The sequence below is a fragment of the Rhipicephalus sanguineus genome, chromosome 5, assembly GCF_013339695.2.
Source record: "Rhipicephalus sanguineus isolate Rsan-2018 chromosome 5, BIME_Rsan_1.4, whole genome shotgun sequence".
Lineage (NCBI taxonomy): Eukaryota > Metazoa > Arthropoda > Arachnida > Ixodida > Ixodidae > Rhipicephalus > Rhipicephalus sanguineus.
In genome coordinates, this window is record NC_051180.1 from 144,063,007 (window position 1) to 144,077,916 (window position 14,910).

The following is a 14,910-nucleotide window of genomic DNA, read 5'->3' on the forward strand; positions in this document are numbered from 1 at the left end:
ACTAGCGAAGCGATATTGTAAAACTTCTTTGTAACTGGTTGTAAAATGTTTACTCCGACTTAATGCGACAATTATTAACAAAATGACAGACGTTTCACCCCCAATGCAGGTGGCATCCTAAAAAAGAAAAAAAAAATGAGCCGAGGTCAACCAGTCCACTAGTCACACATGTCCTTGTAAATGTCCAGTGGGGGGCCGCGGCTGTTTTTGCAAGCAGCGGCGAATGAACCACGATTCCAGGAGTTGCTTTTCCCCCACCTTCGTTCACAAACCGGCGTCGTCGCATTGTTTAGGTCAAAGCTATGACCTGTCATCCAGCAGTGCTCAACAAGCTCGGTCTTAGAACGCGTTGCATGGGTTTCTTTAGCGACATTCCACTTGAGTTCTTTAGGCCTCGTTGATCATTTCCTGCCCGTTTCGCCGATCCCCGCATCGCACTTTTAGATACCGCCATGATCATCCGCAGGTGTGCAGTCTTAGGATTTCGTGAACACACGTTGTCTTGTTCCGAGGTATAATAACGGGACTTAAAAACGGTTTGTATTCCCAGCAGACCGGAAGCTCTCCGAACAGAGTCTGACACACCTTAAACATATGGAGCAGACACAACGGACGTCGTAACCACTCGTGATGCACTCCCCGCTGCTCTTCGCATGCGCTTCTGGGTATAGTTAATAAACGTCTTAGGATATACTACCGTCGTTCCAGTACATCAACCACGTTTTCCACTTCAAGTAAGAGGCGTTCAAATTGATTGCTGGTGTTGGGCCCCCTTTTATGTTTCCTTCGTATAAGGTTTTACGACGTGTCACCCTTATTAAATAAATTCTATAATTTGATTTGTGATCTATTATTTTATACAGTAACGGAAAAGTAACGACGTTACTTTTGCACAGTAACTGTAACTGTAACAAGTTACTTTCGGAAACACTGTAACTGTAACTGTAACAGAGTTACTTTTTTGGCTTAGGTAACTGTAACTGTAACACTGTTACTTTTTACTGGTAACGTGCCCATGACTGGTTATCGACGACACGTGTTGCGAGTGCCTCCTCCCTGACAAGTGGGGGCCCGTCCGGGATCAAATGGAAAACGTAATCGTTCCGGAGGAGGTCGTGCAGTATCTCATCGGCCAAACCGATGGATCGGTGATCCAGCGCGAGCAAGTCGCCTCCCTGCTTGTTACTTGATCTTGGCATTCACTTGACTGATCTTCGTTTAATTCATTTTCATTTCAATAAACCCAATTTGCGAGTCAGTGCTCATTCTGTCATTTCGTACGTTATACAGTCGCTGCACTCTGTGTGCTGTTACCCAACATTGTTAAACTCGTTAGAAGTTAATTTCGCAGTTTTGCCAACTGGCCTGTAGTGATTCCTGCCTGGCTATTCTTTCATGAGAATAAAAAAAATTAATGAACAGTCTGCAGGTTGCCAAGTTCATGGACTACACGCAGCCCCTCATTTTGCATCTCGTGGAGAAGAAGTCTGGCCACTGGGATCCCTTCATTAGGACACTCTGCTCACAAGCGCTGTTCAAGCTCACCGTGGACGATCCCGGCTTCGTGAGGGAGACCTGCGTGCCCAAACTCTTGGCTGCGTTGCACAGTCGAAACCTGAGCTCCAGACTGGGAGCCCTTCTGTCTCTTGGGGAAACGGTGCACTCGCTCTGCGAGCTAGGCGAGAAGGGTGGTGAAAGTGTCTACGATGCCTTAGGTAAGCTATTCCGTTGTCTGGATGCAGTAAGCTGGTATGTTGGCGAGCCTATTGCATTTATCCTAAGTTATGCAGGCCTCAATTCTAGGCTGACCTCTGGAATTTAGGGAGTTAGGAAAAAACTTTCGTTGAATGTGAGCCGAAGGAAAAAATCAACGCTGAATCTTCTCTGAGAATTTTCTAAGTGATTTGTAAGGGGTAGAGTTCTGTCATTGGAAAGTCCATGGTTGCAGCCTTCCCTGTAACTTTGTTCTCGGTGTGGGTGCAATCATCTGTGCGTTCTTCAATGTCGGCTTTACATCTCGTTTTAGAGGAGGCTTTCATTTCGCCATCACAAAATATTTTAATGAAGCCTTAGAAAGTGTTCTCCTTTTACTCTTTTTTATTCTCCTATCGCCTTTACAACGCATTTATATGGTTCCACTGTATTTGTATTCTATTCTGCAAGCATGGATTTGTGGCCCAGTGATTAAGACACTCGCTTTCTGAGCCTGCAGCCATAGGTTTTAGGCCCAGTAGTACCACCAAGAAATTACATTCTGTATTTATGCATTTCCATCTATATAGTGATTAGTCTCACGTGACAGGGAACAGACGAAGAACAGACAGACACACAGTTTTCTCATTAAGTCGGTATAGAAATGCTTACGCATTTAAAAAAAAAAAGCCATTGCATTCTTGAAAGAACATGCATCAGTGCCAGGATGTTGCAGTTACAGAATGTGTGTGTTATTGTGTCAGCCGGAGTTTCATCCGGCTCTACAGAAACCCGACCATTCTACCTGACTGAGTCAAGTACACTCAAAGCTCGATATAACGAACACGGATACAGCGAAATATCGGTTATAACAAAGTAAATGAAGAATAGTCTTGCAATAGATACAGTGTTAGGAATATACTTCTATAACAAATTTTCGGATATAACGAAGTTATTTTCGTTTAAGATGTAACTTCGTTATAATGAGGTTTGAGTGTACTAGACATGTTGAATGCATGTTGAAGCAGAAAGGTGTCTGATGCTATTCTCAGGAATGTCTCAAATGCTTGCGGTCTTTTAACGCTGTAGCATTAACGAGCTCGTTTCACTGAAATTCCGGTGTTGGCTTCATTGGTTGTGAACGAAAAATCGAGAAAGATGCAAATAAAATAAATAATAAAAATCTTCGGTTCGAGTCAGAATCGAACCCAGGTCTTCTGCGTGGCAAGTAGGGGTTCTACTACAAAGCCACACCATTGCTTGAAACTGCTTCGGAAAAAAAAAACGCTATATGAATGTTATGTAGTGGGAGGAGTTTCCTTAAAGTATTTAATATTGTGCGGCAGAAGTGTAGAATCATGCCAGGCATCAAAACATGGGAATTGTGCAATGAGTGGGCGTTTTAAATTCCCATCCACTACAAAATGCTCAGACATACTTAATAATCATCATCAGGAAAAGCATAAACAAAGTGAGCAGCTGCGTAGGTTCGCGTGCTGCCTTACGGATGCGTAGTGGGCGCTTTACAACTGTACTTGCACTATGCATTCTAGGATAGTTTGAAATGAGCCAATGTTAGGTGCACAGACGTTCGTTTCCTTGCAGCACGGTTGAAGTATCCACCTATAACCGAAGCCAGGCTAGCAATTGAGAAGGCGATGTGCACGGGTCCCGATTACGCTATCGCATTCTACTCTTGAAATTGAAGCTCAAACGTCCTCCAAGTTTTATGGGTTCACCCGTGTATTTCCTGTTACAGGTGTTCACACTTCCTCTTTCTAGCCTGATAAGGTCGGTGACATCTTTTTCCACCATGTGGCATCAGCATTGGTCAGCATTGTCTGGCAGTGGCTGGCATCCTTTAACCTTAGCCAACCCCCAACATTTGAACGTTTTTTAAAAGAAGCACATCAGCCTCCATTCAACTAAATACAATAGGTTGGTAGTCATATATTGAAAGGATGCTCCCTGCCATCTATGCACCATGTTTGTCTGTTCACAATACATGGTGAGGGCCATACCGGCAAGAAAAAGTGTTGTTGCTTGTGCAGTCTGCTTGAGGGTAAGCAGTAGGCTTGTGCGAATATTCGAGCCCTTCGAATATTCAAATGAATGTTACAGTATTCGAATTCGCTTCGATTCGAATGTAAGTTCTTGAAAGTTTCGAAGTATTTGAAATGAATGAATAGGTGTATTACATTAGTCCACGTGTAACCCCCCTGTAAAGGTAGTTTCACTGCAGTGGTGGGGTGCTGTACCATGAATACACCTTTCCAGGGAAAATCCGCATTGCCGCGAAGCCCCACTTCAAGGTTAAATTAACATATTACTCTCACACCGATTCATTATTTTTTTAAGTTTAAAAGCTAGTTATACCGGCTTATATGCTCTAAGTATAGTAAATTTTAAAACGTGACATATTTTACAGGTTATCACTTGCATTCTACGAAAAATCAAATCCTGCTACTATTCAAAGTTGCTTCCACTTCCTTTGAACCAGAAAGAATGACATTTTGCACATGCCTTGTTTCAATTTTAAAAAGATATTGTGCAGGTTTGTTGGGTCATGACAAATATGCTCATTTTTCTTTATAATATGTGATATATACTATTCGAATTCGATTTGAACTTATTCGACCAAATCACTATTCGCTTCAAACCTAAAGTTTACTATTCGCACAAGCCTAGTAAGTCGTAATTGTTCATGAAGGTCAGTGTATCCCGCAAGAGGTGCTTGATTGGCGTAAATGTGAAAAAAAGAAACATATTATTCCTCCCCTTGCACGCAAACTTTTTTTTTTGGTGTGTTGTCCAAGATTTTTAAAGATATTTTAAAGTTGCCAGATATGTTAGTACAGTGGACTCCCGTTTTAAGATATACTTCAAGGGACCATGGTCATTTGTTGTCTTATCCGAAGTGCCTCCTAAATAGACATGTTAACATGCCAGCTCCACCAAAATATGTTATTGGAAAACACCAGTGTTGGCAGTAACGCATTACTTTTTTCGATAATTTAGTTACATACTCGTTGCCATTTTGTAACTGTAACGGGTAACGTACTAACTGTAATGGGTAGCGTTACTGCAACAGGTAGCATTTTTCGGTAGCGTGAGTTGTCATGTTACTCATTACCTTTTATTCCAATTATCCAGAGAACTATTCTTTTGTTTAACCCAGAGCTATTCTTTTGTCACAGCAGCAGACTACTGTCGGCCTGTGAGGTGTTGACAATAGGAGTATTATGTAATGCTTCCGTCGAGCACCTATTTACCGTGGCTGTGGATGTATTCACTAAGAAGCGAGGCATGCTGTCCGACGACAGAAATAGAGCTGTTGCTTGAATTCTACGAGCTGTTGTTGTCAGTAAGTTGTCCCGGCAATACTGTAGCACTGTTTATCAGTCTTGTTTTCAAAATAACATTTGCTTCTATCTGCTTATAACTGCGGGTTTAGAATTCTGGTTGTAGAATTCCTGAGTGAGCGAGGCTTGAACACCTTCGCGTAAGCACTCGCAATTTTTGCGGCAACTATATAGGTTAAAGGGGCAAAAATTATTTATGCTAGACAGTACAGTAGACTCATTAAACAGAACCTGAAGGGGCCTCGCCACAGTGGTCTAGTGGTTATGGCACTCGACTGCTGTCCCGAAGGTCGCGGGATCGAATTCCGGCCATGGCGGCTGCATTTTCGATGGAGGCGAAAATGTTTGAGGCCCGTGTTTTTAGATTTAGGTGCACGTAAAGAGTCCCAGGTGGTTGAAATTTTCGGAGCCCTCCACTACGGATGTCCCTCGTAATCATATCGTGGTTTTTGGACGTTAAACTCCAGATATTATTATTATGAACCTGAAGAGAGCAGGAAAATGTGTTCCATTTAACAAGAGTTCCATTTACTGAGAGGTGGACAGGGATGCAGAATTCAGGTATGAAAACAATCATATTATACTGCATCTCACCACTACCAAGTCTACGGGGTGTAAGCAAGCCACACGCGTGCGCAGCGAAACATAGTTCCAGATATAATTACCTTACAATTGTCAGGGTTGAGAGACATTTGTGCTTGTTTGGCACGTGTTATGTCCCATCAAAGCGTGATATGTTTATTATTCTTTGCATTGATGTTGTGTGCCTTTAATTACTGTGTCAGTAACCGCCGGTAACTGTGATTACAAATCAACGTGGCAGCACCCATGTAGACGCGACCGCCCGCTTTGATCCGAACTTCATGATGAAATCTCATTTTCTGTTTACTGTCACTTTGAAAAATGGCTTTGTCACATACCACGAAGTTATAAGCCATCACATGCAACTCTACAGTAAACATTAGGTCACTATAATACAGTATAGACCGCTTATAACGTAAGTCGCCGGAGTCGCGAATATCCGCACTATAAGCGGTACCGCACTATAACCAAAACAACCTTCTTCAAAGGCTGCACTTGCGCAAAACGTGTTGAGCATGTAGCCTCGCGTGTCCGATAATCGACATATGCGATTTGGGGCGCTTACAACCACTTAAATGTCCGAATGTTCAAAAATTAACCGCCAAAGACCTGCATTGCTAACGAAATGAACACGGGGGAAAAAAAGCAAACAAAACAAAGTGCCATCGCGGAAATTCGCCGACTACGTTTCAGGCAACCTCGAGGTATGCGCATTACACAAAACCATGTCGAATCGCGACCGAAATTTCACGTGCTGAGCTGTACCGATCGTTCGATTTCACGGGCGCGCACGCGATGTCCAAGACATTGCAATCAAATCCGGAACCACAATTCGAGAGTTGCATGTGCCAACCATGCCCTCGTTTTCATTAACTATATGATTCGCTTCCCTTCAAGTGCAGCCATCGCAAAAAGTTTCGTTGATTCCGCACCAAACCGCAACTTTTATCGCCCGTGACCGCTACCGAAAAGCAACCAACGCTGATTAGGCCTAGCGTGCTGTTCAGCATGTTGTCGTGGGAAGTTTGTCCAAGACAACATGAAGATCGGACGTCGAAAAGATCGCACTCAAGCACCAACTTAAGAACAGCGCGCGTGATACGAAGTTTGTGTTCGTGGCCAGGAGATCAACGGCGACAAAAGCCCGCCAAGCTCGTTTAAGTCCGCGCACTGGCAGAAAAGGTGAAAGCTCGCGTCATGAAGCCGCAAAACTTTTCAATTTGCGGACGAGGTCGCAAACGCGATATCTGTAGCAAGTGTGATAACGACGACGCTTTTCCCGACAGGAAACTTACTTTAAAGCGCACTTGATGAGGACGCGATCGTACGTTCCACGCGTAACGCGCTGCCAGCAAGCGGCCGCGGAGCCTTGCCGCCTTGCCGCCGCCGGTGCAAAGGCTACTCCGTCGCCTAGGCAACCACCATCCTTCCCCACTCGGCGAGCCCGCACAGCGATGCCGCGGTCTTTTTCCTCCCTCCGCCCCTCGTTCGTTCACTGTGCGTGCCCTCGCCCTTCGTAACGACCTCGTCGCTCCCTCCCCAGCGGCGTACCTCCTTTGAGAACCGCACTCGCTACCGCGTTTGTCAGAAATATTTTCCCGCAACCGCATTATAAACGGTATTTCATCTTGGGGGACTGCACAATAAGCGGTATGCGTATACATGCGGTTCTATGGGAGGGTGAACGGGAGTCGAAAAAGACCGCATTATAACCGGTCCTGCACTATATGCGGTTACGTTATAAGTGGTCTGCACTGTATTGCTAAAGTGCAGCGCACTTTTGCAAAGTGTTCTAGTTATATCAGTAACTCACCTAAAATCGTTGTTCTGGTTAGAGGTTTTATGTGAAACATAAATATGAGTTTTATTAAATCGTTATTCTGGTTCCTGCAGTGAGGGTGCACTGATTCAAATTTTTTACCCCAGAGAAGTAACATGCGTTACTTTTTTCGGTAATGCAGGGATGCAACAGCTGCGCCAATTGTGCCAATTTGATACAATTCCTTATTTTTGTGCCAAGCTGAGCCAAAACCGTGAAAACCGCCAAAATGCCCGACCAGTCTAAAATTTTCTCAGCTGTGGAAATTTGAGCGAGAAATGGAGGCCATGTTGGTCATCTGCAGTGTGGGCACCGTCATCCAATACAGACGCGCAGACCCAAACCCTAACACCCCGCGAAAGAAAAGAAAAAAGTTAGTTTCACTGGAAGGACGAAGCAATGAATGCGATAGCAACAAATTGTAATGCTACACGAAGTGAGGCTGGCAGCAAACTCTTTTGTATTTGATCTCGCGTAACTCTACAAAACATTGGTGTAAGAGAATGCGGCGTTTCCAGGGAAAGATGCTCTTTCTGCACAGTGTCTTCGCATTGAGAGCGCAGCACGTAGCAGGATATAGGAGCCGCCCGCTGATGGCTGCCGAGATAGCGCGTGCGCCAGCGATCGCGCCTGCGCCCTTAGAATCAAAGTTCAAAAGTTGCTGCTCGAGCGACGCCCCCCCCCCCCCGCCCCTTTCGCGTCTTTTCATGTTCGTTCAAGTCGGGCGGGGCGTTTCCTCTATGCTTTGATGGCAGGCTTCCCGAGCGGAGTGGTGTTATCGCATGCGCCCTCCGAGCGACGGAGATGGGCTGCCTTGTTTGATAGTATCTGCTTCAGCCGCGTTCGTCACACGCACTCGCGCGCTTTTACCCACGGTAGAACATACTATGCACAGGGATATGTAATCAATTTGGACTTTATTTGGGAGATGACGGCAAAAACTCGTTGAGAGTGTCCATATAGTTGCTATCGCAATAGAAAAGGACAGTAGTTCTCAAATTTCCTGATGCTTGTTTTATTGCGTGCAGAACGCTTTTTAAGCCACTTTTGCCGCAGTACACTGGTGTCCTGCGGAAAAGCATACTGAGATTTAGAAGGGGCTATTAGGGGGGGGGGGTACTAGCTGTCAGGGACGCAGCACATTTTGTTCCTTAATTACTCATTCGTGCACGCGAAGTGTAATTACGAGTACTAGTATGATCGCTGACGTCTGAAAAATTGTTGGCGATCATTTGGAGCTGCTGTGTATGGCGTTTCTGCGGCCTTGAGAAACAATAGACAAAAGTGTATGCGAGTTTTCTTTTTTCACTACCCCCACTTGCTCCTGCTTTACGAATCTCCCAAATTTCCAAGTTGCCAGGTTCGCAGGCCCACATTAGCATTTCCAGTGCCTGTCGAATTATTTGACAGGTCCTGCAAATGCTAATGTGGACCTAGTCATTTTTCGCACTGAGTTATTCATTGTTCGCACTGTGGGGTGGCTCAACACACTGCTTTTATTGAAACAGCAGTGTTCACGTGCGCTATGCACGAATTAGCTGATGTTGAATGGTTTTTATATATTTTTGTTTTCTTTTCTAAAAGTAAGCCTTCTTTGTTATACTGCTCCAAATTTGGGATTTCAAGCTAAAAAATTCGGGTTTTATTTTCGCAACCTGCTCCAAATTTGGATTTTTGTGCTCCAAAAGCAACATTTTGCTGCTCCAAAAATTGCTCCAAATCCTATTTCGGCTGTTGCACCCCTGGTAATGGTAACAGTAACGCATTGCCTTTTTTTTTGTAGGTAACGTACCGCGGTGACGTATTTCTTTTTTTGTAGCGTAATCAGTAACATATTTAGGTACTTTTTTTCGGTAATGCATGCTACTCTGGAAAACACTGAATGGAGTAGACTAACAATGGGGGGCAAATGACGTGAAAAGCATTTAGTTTGCTCAACCTGACAAAAACTATGCCTTCAAGTGCCGTATTTACACGAACCTAACGTGCTCCCAATTTTGTGGGTTCAAAATAAAAGTGCACACGAATATATTGCTACCACATTTTAATGCTAAAACTGTGACATGCCCCTATGTTGATGAATAGAAAAAAAAAAGGGGGGGGGAGAGACAAGCACAATTTGCCTTGAAAGAATGGAAAAATTATCCTCCTGGCAGTTCATTTTCTTCTGTGATTTTGTTCTGCTGGCTCTGAGATCACTTCTGGACACGTTTCTAACTCGTGTTATTTATGTTCATCACACGGTCACGTCGCAAGATACCAATTTTGGTGTATAACGCTGTCAATGGGCAACGAGTTGTACAATACACTGAGGCTGGGGGTAAGGGAGATACGGGCCGTCCTTCCTTTTTCCTTATCTCGCTCCCTCCCTTGGCATCGCGATTTGCTTCGAGTCTTTGCGCCAGGAGACGCTTTATTATTATTTTTTTGCTTTCCCTCATTTGCCTGAGTGCCCCGCCAAGACTGCAGTGTTTGTTGCACAGAATCACCAGCGTGTCAGTCACTGCGAAAGTTTGTCTTAACAGAAGAGTATTACCTGTTAGGTGGTTTGTCTTAATGAATTTTTTTTTTGCATTGTGTCAGTGGGAAACCAAGCAAACATTCCCGTGTTGTTCGGCATAAGCGAGAATTTGTCTTAACGGAGTTTGTATTAACTGGAGTTTACTGGGTTTTACCCAGAGATAATTTAGGCTAATGCTTCTCTCTCGCTTCTCTAGGTGGTGACACTGTTGAAGCACTGAAAGAGCTGGCCTCAAAGTACGATGAAGACAAAGTTTTTCAGGGCCTCGGAGGAGACCCAATGAAGGAAGCGTTTTGCCTGTTCATATGCAAGCTGTCCAGTGTCCATTTTCCTGTTCACAAGTCAAGGCCTATTCTTGGTAAGCATTTTTTTGACTGAAGTGAAATACCAACATGAGGGGTTGTGGTAAGGACTCGAGATATCATGTTTGATACTGTAGGGGTGGCATTCCAACACGTTCGATATGCGAAGACTAGTGCACTACTTAGCCTCTTCTTCACTGGGAGATCTGGTGCGGCCGCTGAAACCCTGGAGCGAATCCTCAGATTGCATTGATTCAAATCTCTCAGTGGAAAGCAAGAATGCTCCATGCGGGATCACTCTGGAAGATCACTTAACTCAAACCAGTTCTGGAAACTCTGCCTCACTTCTACCCTGCACGATTTTGTGGCAAGGAACGAAAGCTACAGTTGATGGAACTGACGTATGCTTGTTCTCTTTCCTCTTGAATCCACGCCTCAGTGGTGGAGCAAGCGAGACCAATCCAGCATGGGGCAAGATTGACAGATTGATCTGAAATGGCAGGGGAAATACTCCTACTAGCTCCAGATAGACGAGTGAAGAATGTTATGCATTTGAGGTGCACATTCAAGAACTCCAGGTGGTCGAAGTTATTCCGGAATCCTCCACTGTTACATGCATGCATCGTCATCAGATGATGGTTTTGGCGTGGAAAACTACAGAATGAAAAGCAAAGAGCTAGTGTCACTCAAGTGACCATCATGTACAGAAGCGGAGTGAAGAACGTGCACGAGTACGGAGGTGTAGCCAGGGGGCGGGGGACCCCCCCGCCCCCTGGCTGATGGAACTGACGTTCCATCAGCCAGAACCTCGAGAGTTCTCAATTTTGCTTGTGTATATATACATGCACAGATAGAAATGCACACACGAACTTGCATAAAATATGGTTGAACCCCCCCCCGCCCCTCCCCCCGAAAAAGATTCCTGGCTACGCCTCTGGCCATAGCATTGTGTCAGTGTTCTAGCTTGTTCTATTTTGCATGCTCCTTCTTTTTACAAAAAATAGACTTCTTTAACATTCACTCTGTCTGAATTTCAGGAGTTGGGGGAAGACATTTTATTTCTACAATATTATTCACTCCAGAACAGTTGCAAGCTTAGACGGACTCAAATCCTCCTTTGGATTTCTTAAAAATACCGTTATTAGGAAAAGCTTAGTTTGCATCGGTGTCTGTGTGACCGTGGTGCTCCGCTGCTAGACGCTTGGTTGCATGCATGATTCCCAGGTCCTGTGACCATATTTGAACTAAGGTTAAATACATTCTTACTGCAGATGCATTCAAATGAATGCGAGATGCAGTATTATTGCTTGCATACCTAAATTTAAGTGCATGTTAAAGAACCATATGGTTGTTAAAGGGGCCCTGCAACACTTTTTCAGCGTGGTCAGGAAATTCAATAACATTTGCTGGCAGGCTAGTTGGTGATGCATAGTTCATGGGTAAAATACAGCACAAACCAGACGATTAACACAAGGAAGACACGGGACAGAGTGCTGACGGGACAGAGTGCTGGAAATGCTGCCTATCGGTAGTCGAGGCTCCTGAGAACACGTGAGACAAACATAGCACAGCACGCGGCCTGGAATTTACAATTAATTCTCAAATTCAGCTAGAAATCGCTCCCCCTTCTTTCTACAAATGATGCCATATATACCTAAATGACCGCGCCATATACCCAAATTTCACGCTATTGGCTAACTTGAGCATCATGAGCTGCATAATTACAGCGGCCGCCGCAAGAGGCTGCCACGTACTCGCTTGCGCGTGAGATCACATTGAAAGTAATTGGCGCGTTCAAAGAAAAAAGAAAAAAAAGTGCTCAAGGTCACGATGTGCTCGTGATGTAACTTCTTTCCCCCATGCCATCCCTCCCTGCTCAGCTTCCAGTGTGCTTGTCGCGACGAGAAAAGAGAAACCAATAGCAGCATGCGACAAATCTCTGTAACTCCACTTGTACGTGACGAATTGTAAAAATTTTTGCAGCTGTTAATTCGTGAGGCAATAAACTCCTTTAAAGGGGTCATGAAGCACCCCTTGGACTGATTGAAAAAACACATCCTGCGGAAAGCTGACACGGCTATGAACTGCTCTGCCAAATATTACAGTCGTGCGCGCCGCGTAATGGCCACAAGCGGAGCGTGAAGTTGCCGTTTCCCCAGGCACCCTCTTTTCAAACAGAGGCCGGTTCTCACTCTCGTCGGTGGGCGGGGCGTCTGTCCGCTGTACGTCGCAAGATACATAGCATGCTTATTGGCCGACAGCCGACGTAAATCGAGAGCAGCGTTCGGATCAGATGCGCTTCTTGCCGCGGGGTGCCGCCACTTGCCGGCGCCGCACTCCTCAGTACACGGTAGCCGCACTCGCGCAAGCGAATCACAGCGGGAGAGCGATCGCGTTTCATGACGCGCGCTGGCGTAACTTCTTTCCGCCATGCCATCCCTCCCTGTCTAGCTTCCAGTGCGCTCGCCGGCACGAGAAAAGAGAGAAAGCGCTGGGAGCGTGCGCCAAACCCCCGTAACTCCGCTGATTCTTGACGGATTCGAGAAATTTTTGCGGCAATCGATTCGGGAGGCAGTACACTCCGATACTGAGGCCATTAGATCATTACTTGGAAAAGTGGTTCATGACCCCTTTAATGAAGCCATTCGATGGTTACTTGGAAAAGTGTTGCAGGGCCCCATTAAAATTATTTTAGAGTCCCTTGCACGCTCCCTCTTATTCAATCTATCACTGGCCCTGTGTTACATTACAAAACTAATTATAGTAATTGAACAATGAATAAATGGTCAATCGCTGCGTCAAGTCAGGCCACAAGTGAAACAAGCTGAGCTCCACACTTCTTCATTGGTGTACCCGCATTGATACGGCACAAGTTTCAATGCATTGCACATTTCATCAGAACTGTAGGAAATGTTTCCAACTGTGCACAGGATTAGGCATGTGGGCTCGTGGGTAATCCGAGCTTCCTCTAGAAGTTCTTCTAAATGTGGAGCATTAGAAAGAACTTTTAGTAAAGTTGAGCTCCAATGCCAGCTTGGGGTCTGTCTAAAAATTTGCTGGGCCTCCTTACCCAGACCTAGGTTTTTGGGCTGGCCTAGGCCCATGCATATATCTAGTATGTGTGCCAGAGACCACAATACTGCCTTGATTTTTTTATTTCTCTGGCTCCGCAGTCTGGATTTGGGATGTATGCTGCACTTGTTAGACATAAGCATGGGTATTGTTGCACCACATATAATTTTAGGCTGTACCTGTAGCTTGGTAGATGGTCTTCATTCACAGCATTCGTGGTCCCGATTCAGATGGTTCCGATTGTACAAACTTGTGCTAGTTCAAGTAGCATGATTTTAACTCTCGATCATGTCGCTATTGTTAAGCATTTCAGTGTCCAAGCAGAATCTCTTGCTGATCTCGTTCCCAGTGCAGGTTTTCGAATTGCTTTTCTTCGCAGAGAAGTGGCTGTCTGTGATAACCCGGTGCCTTCTTCGTGACGAAGCCAGCCTCAGGCGCAACGCCTGCATGGCGTTGTCACCATTTGTAGAAGAATACTGCAAGGATGAGGACGGCAGCATTTGTGACAAACTCGTCATGGACTATCTCGAAGGGCTGAACTCGGCGACGGAGGGGGTTCGCTGCAACTTCGCACACGCACTTGGTGAGTGCCGGAGGCAAGCTGGTTTGCTTGCTTATTGATTTATCTAAAGCACCTCAGTTAGCGGGCCGCAGTCAATAACATTAGTCCCGCGAGGGTCGGGGGGTGAAATTTGAACAAAATGTCAGCTAACATTGCCATTTGAAAGCAGGCATTTCCCATGTGTCATATATGGGTCACTTCTGAAGGGGATTTGATGCAATGTTTCGAGAAACATATTGATACTGATCTGTAGAATGACTGCAGTATGGACGCCAATTCTGAAATATAGAGTTTTTGTTCCACGGTTGTGCTTTACAGCATGGTGACCACGTGGGGTACCTTAAGAAAACAATGATTGAGACCAATCACGTCGATGGAGCTTATGAACAAACTTATTGTGAAAAAAAATATGGGGTGAAAACCGTCACATGAGCAGCTGGCCGCTAGCAAGGTGTCCGCGGACAGCGTGTTTGAGACCCCCGATCTAAAAGATCATAAAGAAAACACTACGGAACACACAACAAATGATAGAGTTAAAGGGACACTGAAGGCAAATAACAATTTATGTCAGAGTGAAAGCTCAATGTATGACAACTTCTAAAACGGCAATATTATCAACAGCAGTGCCCTACTTACCGAGAAATTAAGCTAAATGTATCACATAATGAGCACCACTACTGGGACATTTTCGAAGTGATCCCGATGACGTATGGAAGTCGGCCTACAATAAATCACTAGTAATCAAACTAGCAGCACTAAAAAAAGACCATTCCGAGCATCAAAAGACGTAATAAAATGCTGTTTGTTCATTTCCATTTTATTCATGGAAAAAAGAACCTCTGTGGTGTTGCCACAGGGAATGGCGCGTGTGGTTCAAAGGTTCCGTTTTCGCCGAACTGCGCTTTGCCCAGCGCCCTGCTTCGCTCACGCGGCCGCGTCTCAGTGGTAGTTTCGGGATCGCGTACTGCGGCGTGTGTTTTGCGTGCACGTGAAAGTCG

General features: G+C 45.1%; 1 protein-coding gene across 1 annotated transcript in view; it reads left to right on the top strand.

Moving 5' to 3' along the window:
• Positions 1 to 14,910, top strand: part of LOC119394296 (tubulin-specific chaperone D) — a 91,736-nt gene that overhangs the window by 46,541 nt on the left and 30,285 nt on the right. The window contains exons 9-11 of the mRNA XM_037661577.2: positions 1,423 to 1,715; positions 10,173 to 10,334; positions 13,730 to 13,933. Of these exons, the coding sequence (XP_037517505.1) occupies positions 1,423 to 1,715; positions 10,173 to 10,334; positions 13,730 to 13,933 (659 nt within the window). The remainder of the gene's footprint in view (positions 1 to 1,422; positions 1,716 to 10,172; positions 10,335 to 13,729; positions 13,934 to 14,910) is intronic.